This window comes from Pseudochaenichthys georgianus, chromosome 10 (genome assembly GCF_902827115.2).
Source record: "Pseudochaenichthys georgianus chromosome 10, fPseGeo1.2, whole genome shotgun sequence".
NCBI classification, from domain to species: domain Eukaryota; kingdom Metazoa; phylum Chordata; class Actinopteri; order Perciformes; family Channichthyidae; genus Pseudochaenichthys; species Pseudochaenichthys georgianus.
In genome coordinates this window covers 40,717,017-40,739,471 of record NC_047512.1, presented here as the reverse complement: position 1 = coordinate 40,739,471, position 22,455 = coordinate 40,717,017, and the positions used below count along the sequence as shown (strand labels likewise).

The 22,455-nt window shown below is 41.7% G+C and overlaps 1 protein-coding gene across 2 annotated transcripts in view; it reads right to left on the bottom strand.

Annotated features, from left to right (window-relative positions):
• LOC117454446 (storkhead-box protein 2-like) overlaps positions 1-22,455 on the bottom strand; it is a 109,238-nt gene that overhangs the window by 31,452 nt on the left and 55,331 nt on the right. For both annotated transcript variants that reach the window (XM_034093681.2, XM_034093682.2), the window contains exon 2: positions 9,817-9,969. In XM_034093681.2, coding sequence (XP_033949572.1) covers positions 9,817-9,969 — 153 coding nt within the window. The remainder of the gene's footprint in view (positions 1-9,816; positions 9,970-22,455) is intronic.

The following is a 22,455-nucleotide window of genomic DNA, read 5'->3' as shown; positions in this document are numbered from 1 at the left end:
TGAGTACTTCTACTTATCTGAGTACTTCTACTTTAACTCAAGTACAAGACCTGAGTACTTCTACTTTTACTCAAGTACAAGATCTGAGTACTTCTACTTTTAAGAACAAGATCTGAGTACTTCTACTTTTACTCTAGCACAATATCTATACTTATACCACCTCCGTTTATAGCCTATGAAAAAAACTATTAGAAAACGAAGGCTAAAGCTAACATTAGCAGATAGTGACAATGTATGCTATTGCTAGCTAGCTAGCTCAACGATTCCTTAATGATATTGTGACAGAAAAACATTTCAGTTCACATCAGCTCTGCCGCTCTGCTCTGAACACCTGAACGGCCCGTTCTAACAGCTGTTCACCAGCGGTGCAGTCTGTGCTACAGTGACTCCGCACAGTTAACGAACGCACCGTAGATAATGTAGCTGACCCTCATCCCGGAGCAGCAGAGTTCAACCGACAGGCAGGAAGACTCGAGCACACAGCTCGCGCTTCATATATTAAAAAATAATACCATGCGCGTCATGATGGCACATAACAGCTCGCGACCGCAGATTATTTTGGCGATTAGATAAAATGTAAATTATATTTGACGCAGATACATTTCCATGCCTTATCCAAAACTTTGGGAAAAACATCGTTTTCCATAACTTTTCCAGGGCCTGGAATTTGCATTTTGAATTTCCATGACCTTTCCAGGTTTTCAATGACCGTACGAACCCTGCATGTCACTCAAAGCAACACTCACTACACTGAGGTCCAGGCACATGTCACTCAAAGCAACACTCACTACACTGAGGTCCAGGCACATGTCACTCAAAGCAACACTCACTACACTGAGGTCCAGGCACATGTCACTCAAAGCAACACTCACTACACTGAGGTCCAGACACATGTCACTCAAAGCAACACTCACTACACTGAGGTCCAGGCACATGTCACTCAAAGCAACACTCACTACACTGAGGTCCAGGCACATGTCACTCAAAGCAACACTCACTACACTGAGGTCCAGGCACATGTCACTCAAAGCAACACTCACTACACTGAGGTCCAGGCACATGTCACTCAAAGCAACACTCACTACACTGAGGTTCAGGTACATGTCACTCAAAGCAACACTCACTACACTGAGGTCCAGGCACATGTCACTCAAAGCAACACTCACTACACTGAGGTCCAGGCACATGTCACTCAAAGCAACACTCACTACACTGAGGTCCAGACACATGTCACTCAAAGCAACACTCACTACACTGAGGTCCAGGCACATGTCACTCAAAGCAACACTCACTACACTGAGGTCCAGGTACATGTCACTCAAAGCAACACTCACTACACTGAGGTCCAGGCACATGTCACTCAAAGCAACACTCACTACACTGAGGTCCAGGCACATGTCACTCAAAGCAACACTCACTACACTGAGGTCCAGGCACATGTCACTCAAAGCAACACTCACTACACTGAGGTCCAGGCACATGTCCAGGGTTCATACACTTTTTCACCAATGATTTCCATGACTTCTCAATGACCTTTACCTCATTTTCCATGACCAAACATTTTTTCCCACTGAAAATGGTTTATTTGAACATGGAACAGGAAAATAAGGTCTGCATATGAAACATGTAGTGCCTATCTAAAACAAATCAAATAGTAGGCTTACTAGCTTCTACACGCTAAAGCAACTGTAGTCAGGGAGGCTGGTATGAAAAAGGTGGCAAGGACCCAACCCCTGACCCCCTGAAAGCAGCAGTGTCAATAATAACAGAAACGCCAAAGAGTCACATCTAATAGAAATATACAAAAGCATTTATTTTAATTGTGTAGCAGTCAGTTTATAATTCTGGCAGCACTGTTGAGCATTTTGAAAATGTATTGTCATGCCTGTGCAAGGCTTAGTCTTTCTATCTGTATAGCCACTGGTGTAAAGTAACTAAGTTCATAAACTAAACAAGTACTATACGTGGGTATAATTTTGACATACTTGTACTTTATTTAAGTATTTCAATGTTTTGCTACTTTGTACTTCTACTCCTCTACAGTTCAGAGGTACATGGTGTACTTCTACTCCTCTACAGTTCAGAGGTACATGGTGTACTTCTACTCCACTACAGTTCAGAGGTACATGGTGTACTTCTACTCCTCTACAGTTCAGAGGTACATGGTGTACTTCTACTCCTCTACAGTTCAGAGGTCCATGGTGTACTTCTACTCCACTACAGTTCAGAGGTACATGGTGTACTTTTCCTCCATTACATGTATTTAATACCTTTAGTTACTTCACAGATGTGGATGAATGATGTGAAATCTAATCAAGTGTTGAATCAGACTTTAGTTCCACCTGGAGTAAATCCACCAGCTACCCTGCAGTCTACAAAGTACTTCAGACTAGCTGCACCTTCACCAGCTTTGAGAACACTTTCATGATCAATCATTATAAAACATATCATATATATTATTCTGAAATGGACCAATCTGCACAACGACTACTTTTACTGTCGGTACTTTCACTATATTTTGATGAGAATACTTTTCTACTTTTACTTGAGTAACATTTTGAATGCAGGACTTTTACTGTAACAGAGTATTCCTACACTCTGGTACTTCTACTTTTACTACCAGATCAGAGTACTTCTACTTTTACTCAAGTACAAGACCTGAGTACTTCTACTTTTATTCAAGTACAAGACCTGAGTACTTCTACTTTTACTCAAGTACAAGACCTGAGTACTTCTACTTTTACTCAAGTACAAGACCTGAGTACTTCTACTTTTACTCAAGTACAAGACCTGAGTACTTCTACTTTTACTCAAGTACAAGATCTGAGTACTTCCACTTCTACTAAAGTACAAGATCTGAGTACTTCTACTCGAGTACAATATCTGAGTACTTCTACTTATCTGAGTACTTCTACTTTAACTCAAGTACAAGACCTGAGTACTTCTACTTTTACTCAAGTACAAGATCTGAGTACTTCTACTTTTAAGAACAAGATCTGAGTACTTCTACTTTTACTCTAGCACAATATCTATACTTATACCACCTCCGTTTATAGCCTATGAAAAAAACTATTAGAAAACGAAGGCTAAAGCTAACATTAGCAGATAGTGACAATGTATGCTATTGCTAGCTAGCTAGCTCAACGATTCCTTAATGATATTGTGACAGAAAAACATTTCAGTTCACATCAGCTCTGCCGCTCTGCTCTGAACACCTGAACGGCCCGTTCTAACAGCTGTTCACCAGCGGTGCAGTCTGTGCTACAGTGACTCCGCACAGTTAACGAACGCACCGTAGATAATGTAGCTGACCCTCATCCCGGAGCAGCAGAGTTCAACCGACAGGCAGGAAGACTCGAGCACACAGCTCGCGCTTCATATATTAAAAAATAATACCATGCGCGTCATGATGGCACATAACAGCTCGCGACCGCAGATTATTTTGGCGATTAGATAAAATGTAAATTATATTTGACGCAGATACATTTCCATGCCTTTTCCAAAACTTTGGGAAAAACATCGTTTTCCATAACTTTTCCAGGGCCTGGAATTTGCATTTTGAATTTCCATGACCTTTCCAGGTTTTCAATGACCGTACGAACCCTGCATGTCACTCAAAGCAACACTCACTACACTGAGGTCCAGGCACATGTCACTCAAAGCAACACTCACTACACTGAGGTCCAGGCACATGTCACTCAAAGCAACACTCACTACACTGAGGTCCAGGCACATGTCACTCAAAGCAACACTCACTACACTGAGGTCCAGGCACATGTCACTCAAAGCAACACTCACTACACTGAGGTCCAGGCACATGTCACTCAAAGCAACACTCACTACACTGAGGTCCAGGCACATGTCACTCAAAGCAACACTCACTACACTGAGGTCCAGGCACATGTCACTCAAAGCAACACTCACTACACTGAGGTCCAGGTACATGTCACTCAAAGCAACACTCACTACACTGAGGTCCAGGCACATGTCACTCAAAGCAACACTCACTACACTGAGGTCCAGGCACATGTCCAGGGTTCATACACTTTTTCACCAATGATTTCCATGACTTCTCAATGACCTTTACCTCATTTTCCATGACCAAAAAAATATTCCCACTGAAAATGGTTTATTTGAACATGGAACAGGAAAATAAGGTCTGCATATGAAACATGTTGTGCCTATCTAAAACAAATTAAATAGTAGGCTTACTAGCTTCTACACCAGGGGTGGGGAACCTCCGGCCTCCGGGCCGTATACGGCCCGCGAGACAATTTGGTACGGCCCTCGAGGTAATTTATAAACACACGCAAAAAATAAAAAAAATCTAGACCGCAAAAAAATTAAACAAGCGAGTGCCTGTTTTTCCTGGCCAAGGTCAGGGTCCTTGAACACAACACAAGCCTAACGTGTCATCACGTGGTATATGTCTCGACTGACAGGGGTGCAGTTCTGACGGAGAGCACCAGAACGCCACTCCAGCACTTCAGAAATTGCAGTACCCATAAGGAGCCGTACACATGACGCAGTTTCTGCGTGTCTGTGTCTTTAGTTGAAAGCCCAGTGGCGATCTGCTCATCTGTCATACAGTCAATAACTTTGTTGTTATCATTAGCATCTGGTTAGCTAGCTATGCTAACGAATATAAGAAGCTTTGTCTACAACCAGTGAGGTAAAGGCACATCTTTATATGATCATTATAGTTATAAAAAAAATAAGAGAATAAAGTAAACAGGTATAAAATACTATATGACAGTTATTAATAAAGAAGAATACAGTTTGAAAGGGGAGTGATTTGTCAAATATCCATAAATTAAAAGAACATCTGCTTACAGTTGTGTTTGGGTGTTGAGAGATGTGTCCATAGATCTCCTAATGTTGCTCTCAAAGTGCACCAGATTGATGCTTTTAACTTCAACATTTAAAAAAAATCTCCCCAGGGGAGCACGCCACACCCTGCACGTGCATGCATACGCGAGTCATGGTGAGATATCTGGATTAAGAGGTTGCTTTTTCTTTGCACAGAATGAAATGAATGGGCTGTGATTTTAGTTTTTTTAAGCAGAGGTCAATAACTTGTACGGCCCTCTGAGGATATTGTAAAAATTGAAATGGCCCTTGAGAGGAAAAAGGTTCCCCACCCCTGTTCTACACGCTAAAGCAACTGTAGTCAGGGAGGCTGGTATGAAAAAGGTGGCAAGGACCCGACCCCTGACCCCCTGAAAGCAGCAGTGTCAATAATAACAGAAACGCCAAAGAGTCACATCTAATAGAAATATATAAAAGCATTTATTTTAATTGTGTAGCAGTCAGTTTATAATTCTGGCAGCACTGTTAAGCATTTTGAAAATGTATTGTCATGCCTCTGTGCAAGGCTTAGTCTTTCTATCTTTATAGCCACTGGTGTAAAGTAACTAAGTTCATAAACTCAACAAGTACTATACGTGGGTACAATGTTGAGATACTTGTACTTTATTTAAGTATTTCAATGTTTTGCTACTTTGTACTTCTACTCCTCTACAGTTCAGAGGTACATGGTGTACTTCTACTCCTCTACAGTTCAGAGGTACATGGTGTACTTCTACTCCTCTACAGTTCAGAGGTCCATGGTGTACTTCTACTCCACTACAGTTCAGAGGTACATGGTGTACTTTTCCTCCATTACATGTATTTAATCCCTTTAGTTACTTCACAGATGTGGATGAATGATGTGAAATCTAATCAAGTGTTGAATCAGACTTTAGTTCCACCTGGAGTAAATCCACCAGCTACCCTGCAGTCTACAAAGTACTTCAGACTAGCTGCACCTTCACCAGCTTTGAGAACACTTTCATGATCAATCATTATAAAACATATCATATATATTATTCTGAAATGGACCAATCTGCACAATGACTACTTTTACTGTCGGTACTTTCACTATATTTTGATGAGAATACTTTTCTACTTTTACTTGAGTAACATTTTGAATGCAGGACTTTTACTGTAACAGAGTATTCCTACACTCTGGTACTTCTACTTTTACTACCAGATCAGAGTACTTCTACTTTTACTCAAGTACAAGACCTGAGTACTTCTACTTTTATTCAAGTACAAGACCTGAGTACTTCTACTTTTACTCAAGTACAAGACCTGAGTACTTCTACTTTTACTCAAGTACAAGACCTGAGTACTTCTACTTTTACTCAAGTACAAGACCTGAGTACTTCTACTTTTACTCAAGTACAAGATCTGAGTACTTCCACTTCTACTAAAGTACAAGATCTGAGTACTTCTACTCGAGTACAATATCTGAGTACTTCTACTTATCTGAGTACTTCTACTTTAACTCAAGTACAAGACCTGAGTACTTCTACTTTTACTCAAGTACAAGATCTGAGTACTTCTACTTTTAAGAACAAGATCTGAGTACTTCCACTTCTACTTATACCACCTCCGTTTATAGCCTATGAAAAAAACTATTAGAAAACGAAGGCTAACGCTAACATTAGCAGATAGTGACAATGTATGCTATTGCTAGCTAGCTAGCTCAACGATTCCTTAATGATATTGTGACAGAAAAACATTTCAGTTCACATCAGCTCTGCCGCTCTGCTCTGAACACGTGAACGGCCCGTTCTAACAGCTGTTCACCAGCGGTGCAGTCTGTGCCACAGTGACTCCGCACAGTTAACGAACGCACCGTAGATAATGTAGCTGACCCTCATCCCGGAGCAGCAGAGTTCAACCGACAGGCAGGAAGACTCGAGCACACAGCTCGCGCTTCATATATTAAAAAATAATACCATGCGCGTCATGATGGCACATAACAGCTCGCGACCGCAGATTATTTTGGCGATTAGATAAAATGTAAATTATATTTGACGCAGTTACATTTCCATACCTTTTCCAAAACTTTGGGAAAAACATCGTTTTCTATAACTTTTCCAGGGCCTGGAATTTGCATTTTGAATTTCCATGACCTTTCCAGGTTTTCAATGACCGTACGAACCCTGCATGTCACTCAAAGCAACACTCACTACACTGAGGTCCAGGCACATGTCACTCAAAGCAACACTCACTACACTGAGGTCCAGGCACATGTCACTCAAAGCAACACTCACTACACTGAGGTCCAGGCACATGTCACTCAAAGCAACACTCACTACACTGAGGTCCAGGCACATGTCACTCAAAGCAACACTCACTACACTGAGGTCCAGGCACATGTCACTCAAAGCAACACTCACTACACTGAGGTCCAGGCACATGTCACTCAAAGCAACACTCACTACACTGAGGTCCAGGCACATGTCACTCAAAGCAACACTCACTACACTGATCCTGCCGCCCGCTTGTGGCAGACCACACTTCCACGCTCACCGGCAGGCACCGACTGGCCATCGGGAGGACCGGGAGGGTGTGTGTATGTGTGGCGCGAGCGAAAACGCGCACACCTTACGTGTTGTTGTTGTTGTTCTTAGCATCTGGTGCTAGCTAGCTGCGCTAACGGATATAAGGAGCTGTTTAAATGAAAACAGAGGAGCGACATTTGGCCGAGCACTTGACTTTATGCAGGAAGCCAGACAGTGGGACATTGTACGAAAAGTCAGCACACTCGGCACGGATAGTTGTAGATTGTAACTGGGAAACTGATAGAATTGGATCATAAGATCGTGGTGTTTTTGCAACTTCAGCATAGGGGATAGGGATGTTTATTGAACTTCGGTTTAACACATGTATGGCTCTGCCGCTCAGCGCTGCTGCTTGCTTCAGTCTGTGTCTGCGTTCTTTCGCACCTGCCTGTAATCTGAGAAGGTCCCGCCTCTCTGGCTGGCTCCCGCCCGGAAAATCTTCAGTAATAGCCTATCAGATAGCGCTGTGGGCGGGACATTGCTCGTGTACACAGAGTGGTGACTGCAGCCAGAGAAACGGCCGCATCAGAGCCAAAGTTTTATCGGCAATTTGATAAACAAAAAGGCTGATACCGATTATCGGGGCCGATATTCCGCATTTGACGATATTCCGCATTCGTCAGTCGATTAAAATATTTAATCGCGATTAATCGCATGATTGTCCATAGTTAATCGCGATTAATCGCAAATTAATCGCACATTTTTGATCTGTTCTAAATGTACCTTAGAGGAATATTTTTCAAGTTTGTAATACTCTTATCAACATATGAGTGGACAAATATGCTTTATGCTAATGTTTATTATCATTTGAACCATGACAAATATTCTCATGAATATTAAACACAACAACCTCTGAACATTACAAATATTCGCCTCAATTCAACCTGGAACCTCTCTCATACAATACAAATGAAGTGTGTGTGCGAGTGTGTGTGTGTGTGTGTGTGTGTGTGTGTGTGTGTGTGTGTGTGTGATCGTTGGAGCTATGTGCAACTCAAGGCATATGCTCGAACGGGAGCTGCCTGGACGCTGCAATCATGAGTGTGCTGACTTCTCCTACAATGTCCCGCTGTCTGCTTCCTGCATCAAGTCAAGTACTCGGCGCAGTTGTGTGGATAGAGCGCTCCTCTGTTTTCATTGAAACAGCTCCTTATATCCGTTAGCGCAGCTAGCTAGCACCCGATGCCAACAACAACAATGCACGTAAGGTCTCTCTCTCGCTCGGGCCACACATACACACACCCTCCCGGTCCTCCCGATGGCCAGTCGGTGCCTGCCGGTGAGCGTGGAAGTGTGGTCTGCCACAAGCGGGCGGCAGGAGCGGGGCTGTCAGCAGCATCAGTTTGTAGATGGTATTTTAAACTCGATGCGCTCTGAAACTACGGGGCGGCCGAGGAAAAAAAATACACATGCGTTAATCGCGTTAAAATAATTAGTGGCGTTAAGTTTTTTTTGCGTTAACGCGTTAACTTGACAGCCCTAATATATATATATATATATATATATATATATATATATACAGTGCAATAAGCTTCTTAGTGCAATAAGAAGCTACAGGGACGTTAATCTACGTCGGTAATATTAACTTTATTTAATACAACATTTACGGTACAAGATTTAATCATACAGCCCATGTAGTATAATATTTTACAAATGATGAATTCCAGCAAACATGTGCAATATATCCATTATTACAGCTCCGTGGGCTGGCAGTAAGGCGATATGGGTCCGTTGTTATTGTGCATCCATGGGTAAAGAGAAACTCATGTAGTGCTGAACACGTAACATGAACGTGCCGGGCGGCGCGGTCCCGTGGGTTAGATGCGCGTTCATAATGCCGAGGGAAATAACTCTCAGAATAATGTTATTAGCACATTTTACAACTTGAGGACCGAATGTTTTTAATAAGGGCTATACAAGTGTTCATACTGGGTAGTTTATTTAGTTAAAAAAAATTATCCAACGATTTACAGACCTCTCTTTCCCAATGTAAGTCAATGGGAAAAAGTGTTTCCGGGCCTGGCAACCAAACAGAAGTGTAGTACCACCGTTTGGCCACCACGAATATTTTCACCTGAGTCCGGCGCACTTCCTGGGGGCTTGCATACCCCTCCCGAGGTACAGTATCTTACAGTCTATACTTGTCCATCTTTGTTTCTTGAAGTTTGTTGTTTAATTTTCTCTTTTTACTGCACTGATATTGTACACAGTGTTATTATTATTATTACTATTAGTCCTATGTTCATTGTAGTGAATCTTTTATAAATCTGGCACAATCATTTCCTTTGGGATAATAAAGAATATCAAAATGTAATTGCTTACACGTTTATGACAAACTGTTTTGTCTGGAGCCTGCAGGTGAGCATCAGGCTTATGGAGGGTGTTAGCTTTTGTCAGATGTTGATGTGTGAGCTGGCGTTACCTGGGAAACATGTCTGCAGGTGTTCGGTGAGGGCCTCCTGAGTGACAGCCTTGTGAGCAGAGTTCATAGCAGAGATAGCCAATAGCAACACTTCTCCCAGAGGGATGAACTGGGATTGGCTGATGGGGGACATACTGATGGGTGACACATCACCTGTGAAAAGACAGAAATCAGTCACTTAGAGGATACAGGATACAGATGTTCTCCAACCAGGTCCTGTTAGGACATATGGACACCATGCAGTCGAATGCCTCATGTCTACTCCTCTGAAAACGTCTAGAATCAAACCCCTGGCTGTCCTGGGATCTGTCCTGCAACTCATTCTTTATTTTCTCTTGCCTCATTTGCTGTCACCTCTCTGCATACCTAATAAAGACATTAAATGGAATGTATGAACATTTCTAACCCTACCAGGTAAAACATGAAGGTTTAATAAGAGAGAGACCCTCATCTTTACCTAAAATAAACCAACAGACTCAAATAATAATAATAAACGTCATATCATTTAAAGCTAACCACTACGTGTCTTCAAAGTGAACCATAAAGGTCTCCTAATATGCTATTTTTAGGCATATATTGTGGGTCTCAGATATACACAAATATACAAAAAACATGTATATGATGTGTTTTGCTCAAAATACCAAACAGATCATCAAGAGAGAGGGTTTTGTTTTCTGACACTCAGTGAGTTCCCTGACACACCGGGGACACATATTTATGTATAAAAGACATCACAAAGTGCAATTTGCATGATAGGTCCCCTTTAACACAGACGCCCGCCCCGTGCAGGGGAACTTGTGTTCTGGATTGAACTGTGACAGATTCACTACAGAATCTCTGTGTTGTTCAATATCTTTCATTACAGCCGTCTCTCATACTCTGTGACTTCCCACCCTGTCTCAGATCAAAGCCCTTCCCACTGAAGATGCACATCTTTAGAAACAGGTCACATATTGTGTTTTTTCTTTTTTTTTTAAAGGTTCAAGGATTTCCTAAAACAGCTGGTCAACGTAGTTGAGCATCTTTCTGGCAGCAGGCCAGTGTATGTGGGATTGAGTCAAATACAAATCTGTGTGCTGAAGGAACATGTCTAACAGTGTGATGTGTTTTCAGAGAATGTGAGCCGGACCCCCTCCACCCTGCTCTCCTGGGCTCGGCACAGCAGAAGCCCCTCATACTAGGACACGGGGGCTCAGCTTTTCATGGGGGGTTCAAGAAAGGAAGGCTGGGAACCAGTTCTGAGATGCATGTTAACGTGATTATTCTGTCCTCCACTGCAGCTATAAAGTGCACTACAAAGACTTTCTACAAAAAGCCCCCACACATAAACAGACTTGCACCTTTTTTTGTAGAAAGATATGTTTCACACTTTACAGGTGTAATAAAGTGTGACCAAAAATTATCTATGTAATAGCAATATCTTCCGTAATCAAACAACGACCACGTTTTAAACTCTATATGTCTGTGCTCGGTGGGACAATATCACTGCATCTGGATTAAACTTCACAGAGACAGCACGACACACGTGAAGTCTCTGCATCACTTGAATATATTACTTGAGATCAGGGGTCTCCCACACGTCGATCGCGGGCAGCTTTTCAGTAGCTCGCCGCTCGCGGTTCACAGACTGTGTAGAAAAGATCAGACGACAATAAATGCACCTCTACCGACTTAAATTCAATCAAACACATAGATGTCCCACCCCCTCCAATACAACATAATAAGATAGGCCTTATAGATGTCCCACCCCCTCCAATACAACATAATAAGATAGGCCTTATAGATGTCCCACCCCCTCCAATACAACATAATAAGATAGGCCTTATAGATGTCCCACCCCCTCCAATACAACATAATAAGATAGGCCTTATAGATGTCCCACCCCCTCCAATACAACATAATAAGATAGGCCTTAGGTAGGGATGCTCCGATCGATCGGCTGCCGATCGATATCGGCTGATATTCACTCTCTGCCGATCGATATCGGCTGATATTCACTCTCTGCCGATCGATATCGGCTGATATTCACTCTCTGCCGATCGATCGGTACTCTCTATAATGGTTGATCGGGAGAGCCGATCACATGACGTAAAATACAAGACACTTTTCTCTGTGCGCGGCAAAACAAACTCGCCAAAATGGCTTCACTAGTCTGGCAGTATTTTAAGGTGTCCGAAAAAGTTATAGTTATACATATGTTTATTCTTCACTGTCGGGTCACTCATTACTGGATCAGTGAGCTGGCAGGGGAGGGAGAGAGGGAGAGGGAGAGAGAGCACTTCCGCTTATTTCTCCCGTGTTATTATCCAAAGTTATCACCCCATTCAAAGTGAATGGGCAGAAGCGTTGAAGCTTCAACGCACGCCGCCGTGTGTAGGGGCCGTAAGGGGCGTTGAAATTAATCATTTCTACGATGCATCTTAATGCGGACGTGGACGATTCTGCATCGACAGAACATAATCGATTATAGCGTAGTAACGCTGCTTCTTGATCCAGCCGCGGCTGGACACAGGGATTCATGTTTCAAAAAATACTCGCGTCACAATAATGTCAGGTTTTTGATCAAATCAAATCAAGTTTTATTTATATAGCACATTTATAAACGATTTTTGGTCGAGCCAAAGTGCTGTACATAAAATAAAAATAGCCTACAGTAGAGACACTTTACAGCAAATACAACAACACAGATTGTTGTATATAATATCAGTATGAGAAAAACGACACCCTCTGTCCTTAGAGGGTGGATTTAATCAAGTCTTGGATTGCAGAGTATGAATGTTCTCTTGCTATTTTCAGTTGATAAATACGTGTGTAAAGTTTGTGAAGGCAGGAGGAAAGCTCACACGATCACCGTCTCCTCTCTGTTCCTCCAAACCCCGCCCCCTCCCTGAAAAATAATGAGTGACAGCCTGATAGTAACCTGATAGAAACGTTATTATTCACTTAATCACTGATTGAGATATGATGAAGCTAACTTAGTCTCATACAATCATGGGATTCATGTAACAGTAAGACAGAGAATGTAATGAGCACCCACAAGCAGTATTTTAGTTTTTATATGCCGTTGTAAATACTCCTGTTGTCTGCTGTGTTCAGACTCAAGTCCTGTTAGTGATACCACATTCAGGACATTCAGTGTCCTTCTTTTAACAGAAGACCGTTGCTAGATGCTGCTGCTAAGTATTAGTTTTTGAGGATGGAACAATTTCACACACAGATATAGGGAGGCTAGATACAATTGATTTATTATGGTTTATAATTTAATGTCAAGACGAAGAAGAAGAAGAAGAAAAAGATGGCTGAACTGTTCAGTGTCAATCCTGTGGAGATGGAGGTTATAAATCTCCAAAATTATGTTCAACTTAAGTCTCAGCAAAACTCAACAACATTTCTGGAGCCTTGTAGACCCAGAAAACTATAAGAACATCACCAAGCAGCACTGAACACCTCTGCTTTATTTGGCTCTGCTTACTTTGTGAAGCAGCTTTTTCTGACATGAATGTCATGACATCTAAATACAGAACAAGACTGACTGATGAACATTTAATTTACTTTACTAGAGTGAACCTAAGTGGGTACACTCCAGCATACACCTCTAAAGAGTGAATGCACTTATTTTACCCATGTGCCATAAGATGCTTGTAAGGTGGTGATGTACTTATTACTATGTGAGCAATTGTCATTTTCTTGGACCTTGATGTGAAGTTAAGATTTTTGATAAGCTTTGGGTATTGCAATTTCACACGTCTACAAAAGTTGCTTAATTCAACTGATGAGTGCTGTGTGAATAAAAGTCGCTCTTGGTCACTTTCATTTTTTCAAAGTAGCTCTCAGATGAAGAAAGGTTGGAGACCCCTGCTCTAGACAGTCAGGAAGGAGTAGTAACAAACACACTGAAGGTCTGTCAGTAACCAGTGGAGCTGACCAGCAGCAGACTGGAACAGTGTTTGCCGTTAAAGAGGAACTTGAAATGAAAGCGCAGTCTATGGGTACAAACAACTGCACTTTGATCAATATGCCTCCTCATGAGTCAGAGCAGATAGCTCCACCTGTCTCCAAAAAATACCTATTCCAAAATCACCTGGTGCTCAAAGCTCACTTAAAAACAAAGCCATAAAGAATTACTTAAATTAACTAAAATTATAACATTAAATAATGATAATTAACCATAAACAGCACCAAAAAGAAATGCTTTAGTGTCAAATAATATGAATCAATGTATAGCTCCGACAATCAGGAAGCACCAGGAGGGTTTACATGATGACATCACAAGTCCATGTTCACAAATACTGGCCATGGAAATGACATTTTGGAACATAATAAAGGTGGTGTTCCCTTTAATACATAAATCCTACTTCAGGATATGGAATGAAGCTACTCACAGAACCGTTCTGATATAGGTATTTGCCAAGTTAGATATCCTAAATTAGGATGGACCCTTTCCTTAACTCAAGAATACCTACCAGAAATGGTGGCAGCACTGTTGTTAGGTCATTGAAATTGACAACAAATACTTGGAAACAACAAGCACCACAATATATTGATTAAAAGGCTTCTCAAAGCATATGGTATACGTTTACAGTTTCTCTAGCTTAAATTGAAGGCCATGGCAGCAAGCTAGCTAGCCAGTAAAAATTGGGAGCTGCCGACTGCATTCAAGGTGGAGTGTGGCGTCTTTAGTGGGATACACAGGTAGGTTAGAGTCAAGCTCTTAACAACAACGCAGTTTTATCACGGGTTGTATAATTAAAATGAAGTAGGCCAAATGAACACTTGTTCTGTGATTAGCTACTGCAGCAAGTTTAGCCAAGTTCAATGCTTCTTCTACGGAAAAGTTAAGAGTAAATGAAATATATTTTTAGTTCAGAGCTCTGCGTTCCCAGAGCAGCAGGGGTCAGCCTGACGGCCCCTCACTGAGGGGGCGCTCCGGAGCTGCTGTAGAACGGAGGGAAGCTGATGTCAGACAGAAGGTAATCTTATAAACTAGCGTTAGCTTTAGCTTGCTAGCTCGCTATAGCTGAACATGCTAGGGCAAAATGTGAAACTTTCACATATCCTACCAGAGGTGGGAAGTAACTAAGTGCATTTTCTCAGGTACTGTACAATTTTGAAGTACTTTCCATTTCATGCTACTTTGTTCTTCTACTCCACTACAGTTCAGAGGTAAATGATGTAATTGTACTCCACTACAAATATAATCAAGTGTTGAATCAGACTTTAGTTCCACCTGGAGTAAATCCACCAGCTACCCTGCAGTATACAAAGTCATTCAAACTAGCTGCACCTTTACCAGCTTTGAGAACACTTTCATGATCAATCATTATAAAACATATCATATATATTATTCTGAAATGGACCAATCTGCACAACGACTACTTTTACTGTCGCTACTTTCACTATATTTTGATGATAATACTTTTCTACTTTTACTTGAGGAACATTTTGAATGCAGGACTTTTACTGTGATAGAGTATTCCTCTGGTACTTCTACTTTTACTCAAATACAAGATCTGAGTACTTCTACTTTTATTAAGTACAAGATCTGACTACTTCTACTAAAGTACAATATCTGAGTACTTCTACTTTTACTTTAGCTGGCACAATATCTATACTTATACCACCTCTGTTTATAGCCTATGAAAAAAACTATTAGAAAACGAAGGCTAAAGCTAACGTTAGAAGATAGTGACAATGCTAGCTAGCTAGCTAGCTCAACGATTCCTTAAATAATATTGCGACAGAAAAACTTTTCAGTTCACATCACGCTCTGCCGCTCTGCTTTGAACACCTGAACGGCCCGTTCTAACAGCTGTTCACCAGCGGTGCAGTCTGTGCCACAGTGACTCCGCACAGTTAAAGAATGCACCGTAGATAATGTAGCTGACCCTCATCCCGGAGCAGCAAAGTTCAGCCGGCCCGACAGGCAGGAAGACTCGAGCACACAGCTCATATATTTAAGCAATAGCTCACTCGCGTCGGGCTGAACCACGCCCCCTTAGCTGTGATATAATGAGCATATACCACGGCCTGAAGTGAGCTATTGCTTTTATAAAACGGTTACCAAGTGTGGCAATATGAAAAAAAAATACACACTCTAATTTAAATAGTTTTTATTAGTAAATAATGATGTTCAAAATAAAATAGTCCCTCCGTTGCCTTCTGCGCGAAACATAGTGCGAGCTGGTTGCTATGCAACAACACTAACAGCTAGCGAACATATTATTATTATTTGGCTATTTATTTACATTCATTTGTATGTTGCCGTTTATTGTGCACCCACTGAAAACCTGTCCAGCATCAGTAGCATGGCTTACGTGGTTACTTGTTGAGGTTGTTCTAGGCTGTTGCTTGGCGTGGTGAGAATATTGCTCCACTTTCTCCGGTCCCCGAGATTCGGCGTACAGTATCTCTAGAGAGAGCTTTCGTACCTGTGGCCACTAACGGTTATAATTTCTCTGCTTTGTTTCAAGACCCGCATCAGAAAGCTTTTGAATGGTGGTACTTTTCCAGTTGGTCTACCTGCTCTTCACGTAGCTCTGCATGTCGTCGTTTAGGTGCTTTTTTTTCTGGAGATCGGCACACCTCAATCCACTCTTCCATAGTAAGACCTCCCCGGAGGTCGAAGTTAATCTTAAATGTTTCCATCTTATGCTTTGTAAGTTTGTTCCGTAACGGAAGAAATGTAAATATATTTATAAAACTGACAAGTCAAATCAAGCAATCTGATTGGCCGATAGTGTTTTTGCGGACCTCTTTGATTACAGATTTGAAAACATCGTTGCTTGCTTTAAAAGTAGCTCAATTCATGATGTCAGACCTTGGAAAGTATCTAGATATCCCTGCCCTAATGCCAAAGGAACTGCACACTGAATATATTTTGCCGTTTGATGTCTATGTCTGGACCGCTGTGTAAAAAGGAGGGTTTCTGCCCCGTTACTTCTCCGCTGCTTTCTTGTTCCAGTATACTGTTTTTCTCAGACGCGGAGGGATACTGACTTCTTGTGAAAAGTAACTTACAATTCTACCCGTGGTATACACCCAGTATATCACAGCTAAGAACCAATCAGATTGCTTGATTGGACTTGTCCGTTTTATAATAAAAAATAACACCATGCGCGTCATGATGGCACATAACAGCTCGCGACCGCAGCATTTTGAATTTCCATGACTTTTCCAGGTTTTCAATGACCGTACGAACCCTGCACAATGCATTGCAGCCGCAGCATTTGCCGTCACTCAACAGTCGGCCGTTCACGGAAACAACCGATTATGACCGAGAAATTATAGCATGAAAGTTACGGTGCTTATTAAGCATTTTAAAACGTATGTGGTAAGTTGCCAAAGTGCTTTGTGTTGAACGTTCATCAATATTATAATAAAAAAGAGAAATAGGAACGTTAGTTTTTACTGAAATGATCAAATAAATTCAACATTTCACAGTCTTTACTGAGCTGTGTGGAGTTTGTTCAACTTTTAAAAGATGTTTGAATGGTGATATACACAGTGATAGATGTTAAGGACTAACTTTTATAATAAATACATTTGTATTGATTTTAAGATCTTTTCATAGTTCATACAATCATACGTATTGGGATCATTTGTATTAAAGGTCCCATGTCATGGCCATTTCCACTGATCATAATTCTATTGTTGAGGTCTACTAGAATATATTTATACTGTGCATTTTTCCAAACTCACATTGGTTTCGCATATGCATCTCTGTAAAGTATGTGTATTCACTCTCTCCACTAAACGGCTCGCTGCAGCTCTTGCCCCCCCCCCCCTCCCTGTGAGCCCAGTGTGCTCCGATTGGGGGACCAGTCGGGACGTTGTGAATCGCGCTAAGCTCCGTGGAGGTGTTATTTCCTTGTTTAGCGATACACAGCCAAACACAGCCAAACTCACCCTGAGCACACACAAAGTCACAGCCGAAGTAAAAACAATAAGTGTGGCTTGATATTGAGTAAGACAAAGGTTGATAAACGCTGTGAGAATGGGTCTGCAGAGAGAATGTCGCCGCGATCCCAACTGTCTGTTATCAGCAGCAGCCCGGAGGAGACATCAGCTGAGCTGCCTGCACTGAGTGTGTGAGGAAGTCCGTGGATTGGTCAATTTGGACCAATCAGCGGGGGCTTAACGTAACGGCTGCACGGACGTAACGGCTGCACGGACGTAACGTAACGGCTCCACGGATTGGTCCATTTCGTTCCGGGGACCACATGACATCATGATGTACCCGGAAGAATCAAATGGACAGTGACGTATCTCCAACGAGGCGTTTTGGGGAGGTATTTTCTGTGTTAGAGTTTTACTCCCTACATGGTGTACTTTGAGGGTTTTGACTCTGCAGACCATTTACATGCATAAAAACCTTCATAACACACAAGGGGATGGGTAATAACCGGAAAAGCATGACATGTCACCTTTAATGTGGACCGGAGGGAGAGGGTGACGACGAGCATACATTTCACTTTCCTTTTTTATTTCAATTCCAACTTTGGTCATGAATAGGGTTGGGTATCGTTTGAATTTCCACGATTCCGATTCCGATTCTAATTTTCAATTCCGGTTCTTAAAGGTGGGGTTGGTAAGTTTGAGAAACCGGCTCGAGATACAGTTTTTGTTATATTCCATGGAATGCTCTTAACATCCCGATAGCAATGAATATCTGAAGTGCTTTGACAAAAAATCCATTAAAAAATGTCATCTGTGGAAGCCGTAGCGCTGTAAAAAGCACGACCAATCATCTGAGCCGGCCCGGCTAAAGTAAGTGGATGGCCTACCTGCCTGTCAGCCTTCCATCTGAGCACAAACTTATCTCGTGCCCTCATTGGTCATGTGCGCGTTCGTGTGTGTTGGAGGAGGGGCTCTGTAAGGAAGTGGCAGATTTGTTCCAGCTGTGTATTTTCAAATTCTAGCGCACTCGAGCTGGTTTCTCCAAAATTACCTACCCCACCTTTAAGGGTTCTCAATTCTGATTCTTTGAGGGGCAGGGTAAAACAAATGATTAAGTTCTTGTTGAGAAAAACAAGCATATCTGCCTTCTCAGGCATACCAGGAAGAAATGTTTGAACATTTTAAAGCAAACTGCTTCAATCTGGTGCACTTTAAGCAGAATTACTAGAGACTAGATCTAGGGGGTACATAAACACCCATATGAAAAAGGTCGGTTTACATTTGAATAATTAAATAAGTATGTGAGCATAACCAATAACCCATAGCCAATAACAAATACATGTAACGTATTTTATGTTTGTTGTTCATTCATATCTTATTTTACTGTTTTATTTAAGCATATTTTTTTATCTCTCCAGTTTAAAATGATATGTCTGGTTTACTGTCCTATAGTATACATTGGAATGATTTCAAACCTGTTTTATCCCAATAATTATAAAGGAGTGCCTTGGAAATATGCGTTTACATAAATTGTGATCAAAACGTTTGAGACCCACTGAGATAACTTAGACTAAAGTGAACTATCTAAACACTGAGAGTCCTTTACCTCACTGAGCTGTAGTTATCAGCCTCAGTCTGACTGGAGAGGACTCTCCCTCCACATCATTGTAGAAACATCTTCTTCTTCCGTTAGAGCAGCTAGCACCAGATGCTAATAACAACAGCGCCGGTTCCAGTGCAGATAAGCCAACATCCCCCATTTTCATCACTTGCAGCGCCCATCGTACAGGGCGAATGAAACGTGTAACCGGGGTGAAAAAGGGTGTTACATTTACTTAATTATGAATGTTGTTACATCAAGGCCGAAAATTAGGATGAGCACCAACGGTCAAAACATTTGTTTTCCCTCCCCGAGCTGTCAGCGCGGCGCGTCCACAGATCTGGCGCCATAGGCGAACATCTATAACGCCAGTGCAACGGGCCGGCGCTGGTCTCAGGTTACACTGTAGGAAGTGTAGATACAACGCTACATTTCCCGCCCCGCTGCAGTCATGCAGTAGGCTACGGAGAGCGGCGAGAAACATTTCCTCAGGCATCGAAAAGCGGAACCGAAATTCACATTTCTAAATGATGCCGTTGGAATCGAAATGTTGAGTGCCTGTTTTTCCTGGCCAAGGTCAGGGTCCTTGAACACAACACTAGCCTAAAGTGTCATCAAGTGGTATATGTCTCGTCTGACAGGGGTGTAGTGCTGATCACTAGAACGCTGCTCCGGCACTTAAAACTTTGCAGTACCCATAAGGAGCCGTACACAGGCCGCAGTTTTTGCGTGGCTGTGGCTTTAGTTGAAAGCCCAGTGGCGATCTGTTCATCTGTCATACTGATCATACAGTCAATAACTGTGTTGTTATTAGCATCTGGTTAGCTAGCTATGCTAACGAATATAAGAAGCTTTTTCTACAACCAGTGAGGTGAAGGCACATCTTTATATGATCGTTATAAAAAATAAGAGAATAAAGTAAACAGGTATAAAATACTATATGACAGTAAAAAAAAGTTGTTATTAATAAACAAGAATACAGTTTGAAAGGGGAGTGATTTGTAAAATATCCATAAATAAAAATAAAATCTGCTTACAGTTCTGTTTCATATGAGTGGTGAGAGATGTATCCATAGGTCTCTGAATGTTGCTCTCAAAATCTTCCCGGGGGAGCATGCTCCCCGGACCCCCCTAGAGGAGGATAGGTCCCCCCCACTTAAATCATGTTCACATGGATAGGAAACTAAATACATTTGCACACATCTTGTGTCCATATCTTTCTGTTTTGGTGGTCATGCCACACCGTGCACGTGCATGCATGCGCGAGTCATGGTTAGATCTGGATTAAGAGGTTGCTTTTTCTTTGCACAGCATGAAAGAAAGGCCAAATGAATGGGCTGTGATTTTAGTTTTTTTAAGCAGAGGTCAATAATTTGTACGGAGGATGTTGAAAAAATTGGAATGGTCCTTGAGAGGAAAAAGGTTCCCCACCCCTGCTTTACACCAACCCAAATGCAAGAATCCTCACTAATCGGACTATCTCAGAACCATTTAACCTGCACAGGGGAACAAGGCAGGGATGTGCACTTAGTCCTCTACCGTTTGCTCTTGCATTAGAGCCCTTGAAACAATCCGAGCCAACACAGAGATTCATGGTTACAATACAGACTACACTACAAATAAAATGTCGCTATACGCGGACGATATTTTGATGTTTATAACGGAACCACAGTCTTCGGTTCCTATTTTATTAGAGACCATAGAACTGTTTAGCTCTTTTTCTGGATATAAAATCAACTGGACCAAAAGCGAAGTGATGCCTGTACACTGTAAAGACAAAAAAAAATAATTAACCTATTTAGGAATAGAGATCAGCAAAAAAAATTGACTCGCTATTTGACGCAAACTTTGTGGCCATTCTAGATCAATTTAAAACACTGCGTTGATCCTACCTAGTACCTAGTACTAGTACCTACCTAGTAAGGAAATTGGCAGTGAAGATGATCTTTCTCCCTCAGCTGTTATACCTCTTTCAGAACTTACCTTTATATCTTACTTAAGCCTTTTTCACAAAACTAGACTCGATAATTCTCCCCTTTATTTGGAACTATAAATCCCATAGGATTAAGAAAGGTTACTTGTGTCTCCTATTGGCTAGACGAGACAGTTGGACTCGCAAACTGGCTTGACTTGGAACGAGAAGACTGCCTACCCTCCTCTCTTGGTGCCATAGATATGTCTCCCGCGCGTCTTAAAAAGTCATACTATAATAATAACCCGATTATTCATAATACCATTCAAATTGGAGACAAATTACTTAAACTTAAATGTAGGGCCCTGTCCTTCAATGTTCCCCTATCATCAAATCCATCGTTTACCCCTTCAACTATGGATGGAACCTTTGACAGATGGAGAGAGTTAGGAGTGGGTAGTGTGGGCGATTTAAACATCCGTGGGACATTTGCATCATTCCAGCAGCTTCAGGAGAAGTATGGGCTGGCTCGGGCGGATTTCTTTAGATATCTCCAGATTAGGCATTTTGTGAGGACCCACTTACATGACTTTGAGACTGCAATACCTGACAAGCTTGACCACTGAGACTGTTTAGCAGCGAGACATGCAGTGTCATTTATATATGACGTACTACAAGACTATGGACAAGTTGATACAAACTGTACAAAAAAAGACTGGGAAAAAAAGTTTGGTAAGGAAATAGCCGAGGACACCTGGGACAAGGCCTGTTCCCTTAATGCCAGGCACTGCCTCATACAGTTCACAATTGTACATAGGTTGCACTACTCTAAGGTAAAACTTCATAGAATCTTTCCCGAAGAGTCACCAATCTGTGAGAAATGTGAACAATCAGAGGCAGACTTACTTCATAGACATTACATTGCATTTAGCTGACGCTTTTATCCAAAGCGACTTACAATAAGTGCGTTCGACCAACTAAATACAAACTTGAAGAAAACAGAATCATATAAGTACATCAGGCTTCATAGAGCAAAAACATTTCAAGTGCTACTCAACTGGCTTTCGATAAGCCAGTCCTTTATTAGTATATAAGTGCTTTGTTAATAGTTCTATCGCTCGAAGTGGAGTCGAAAGAGATGAGTTTTCAGTCTGCGCCGGAAGGTGTGTAAGCTATCTGCTGTCCTATGTGCTATGCCCTAAATTACAGAACTTTTGGGTCGCTCAAAGGC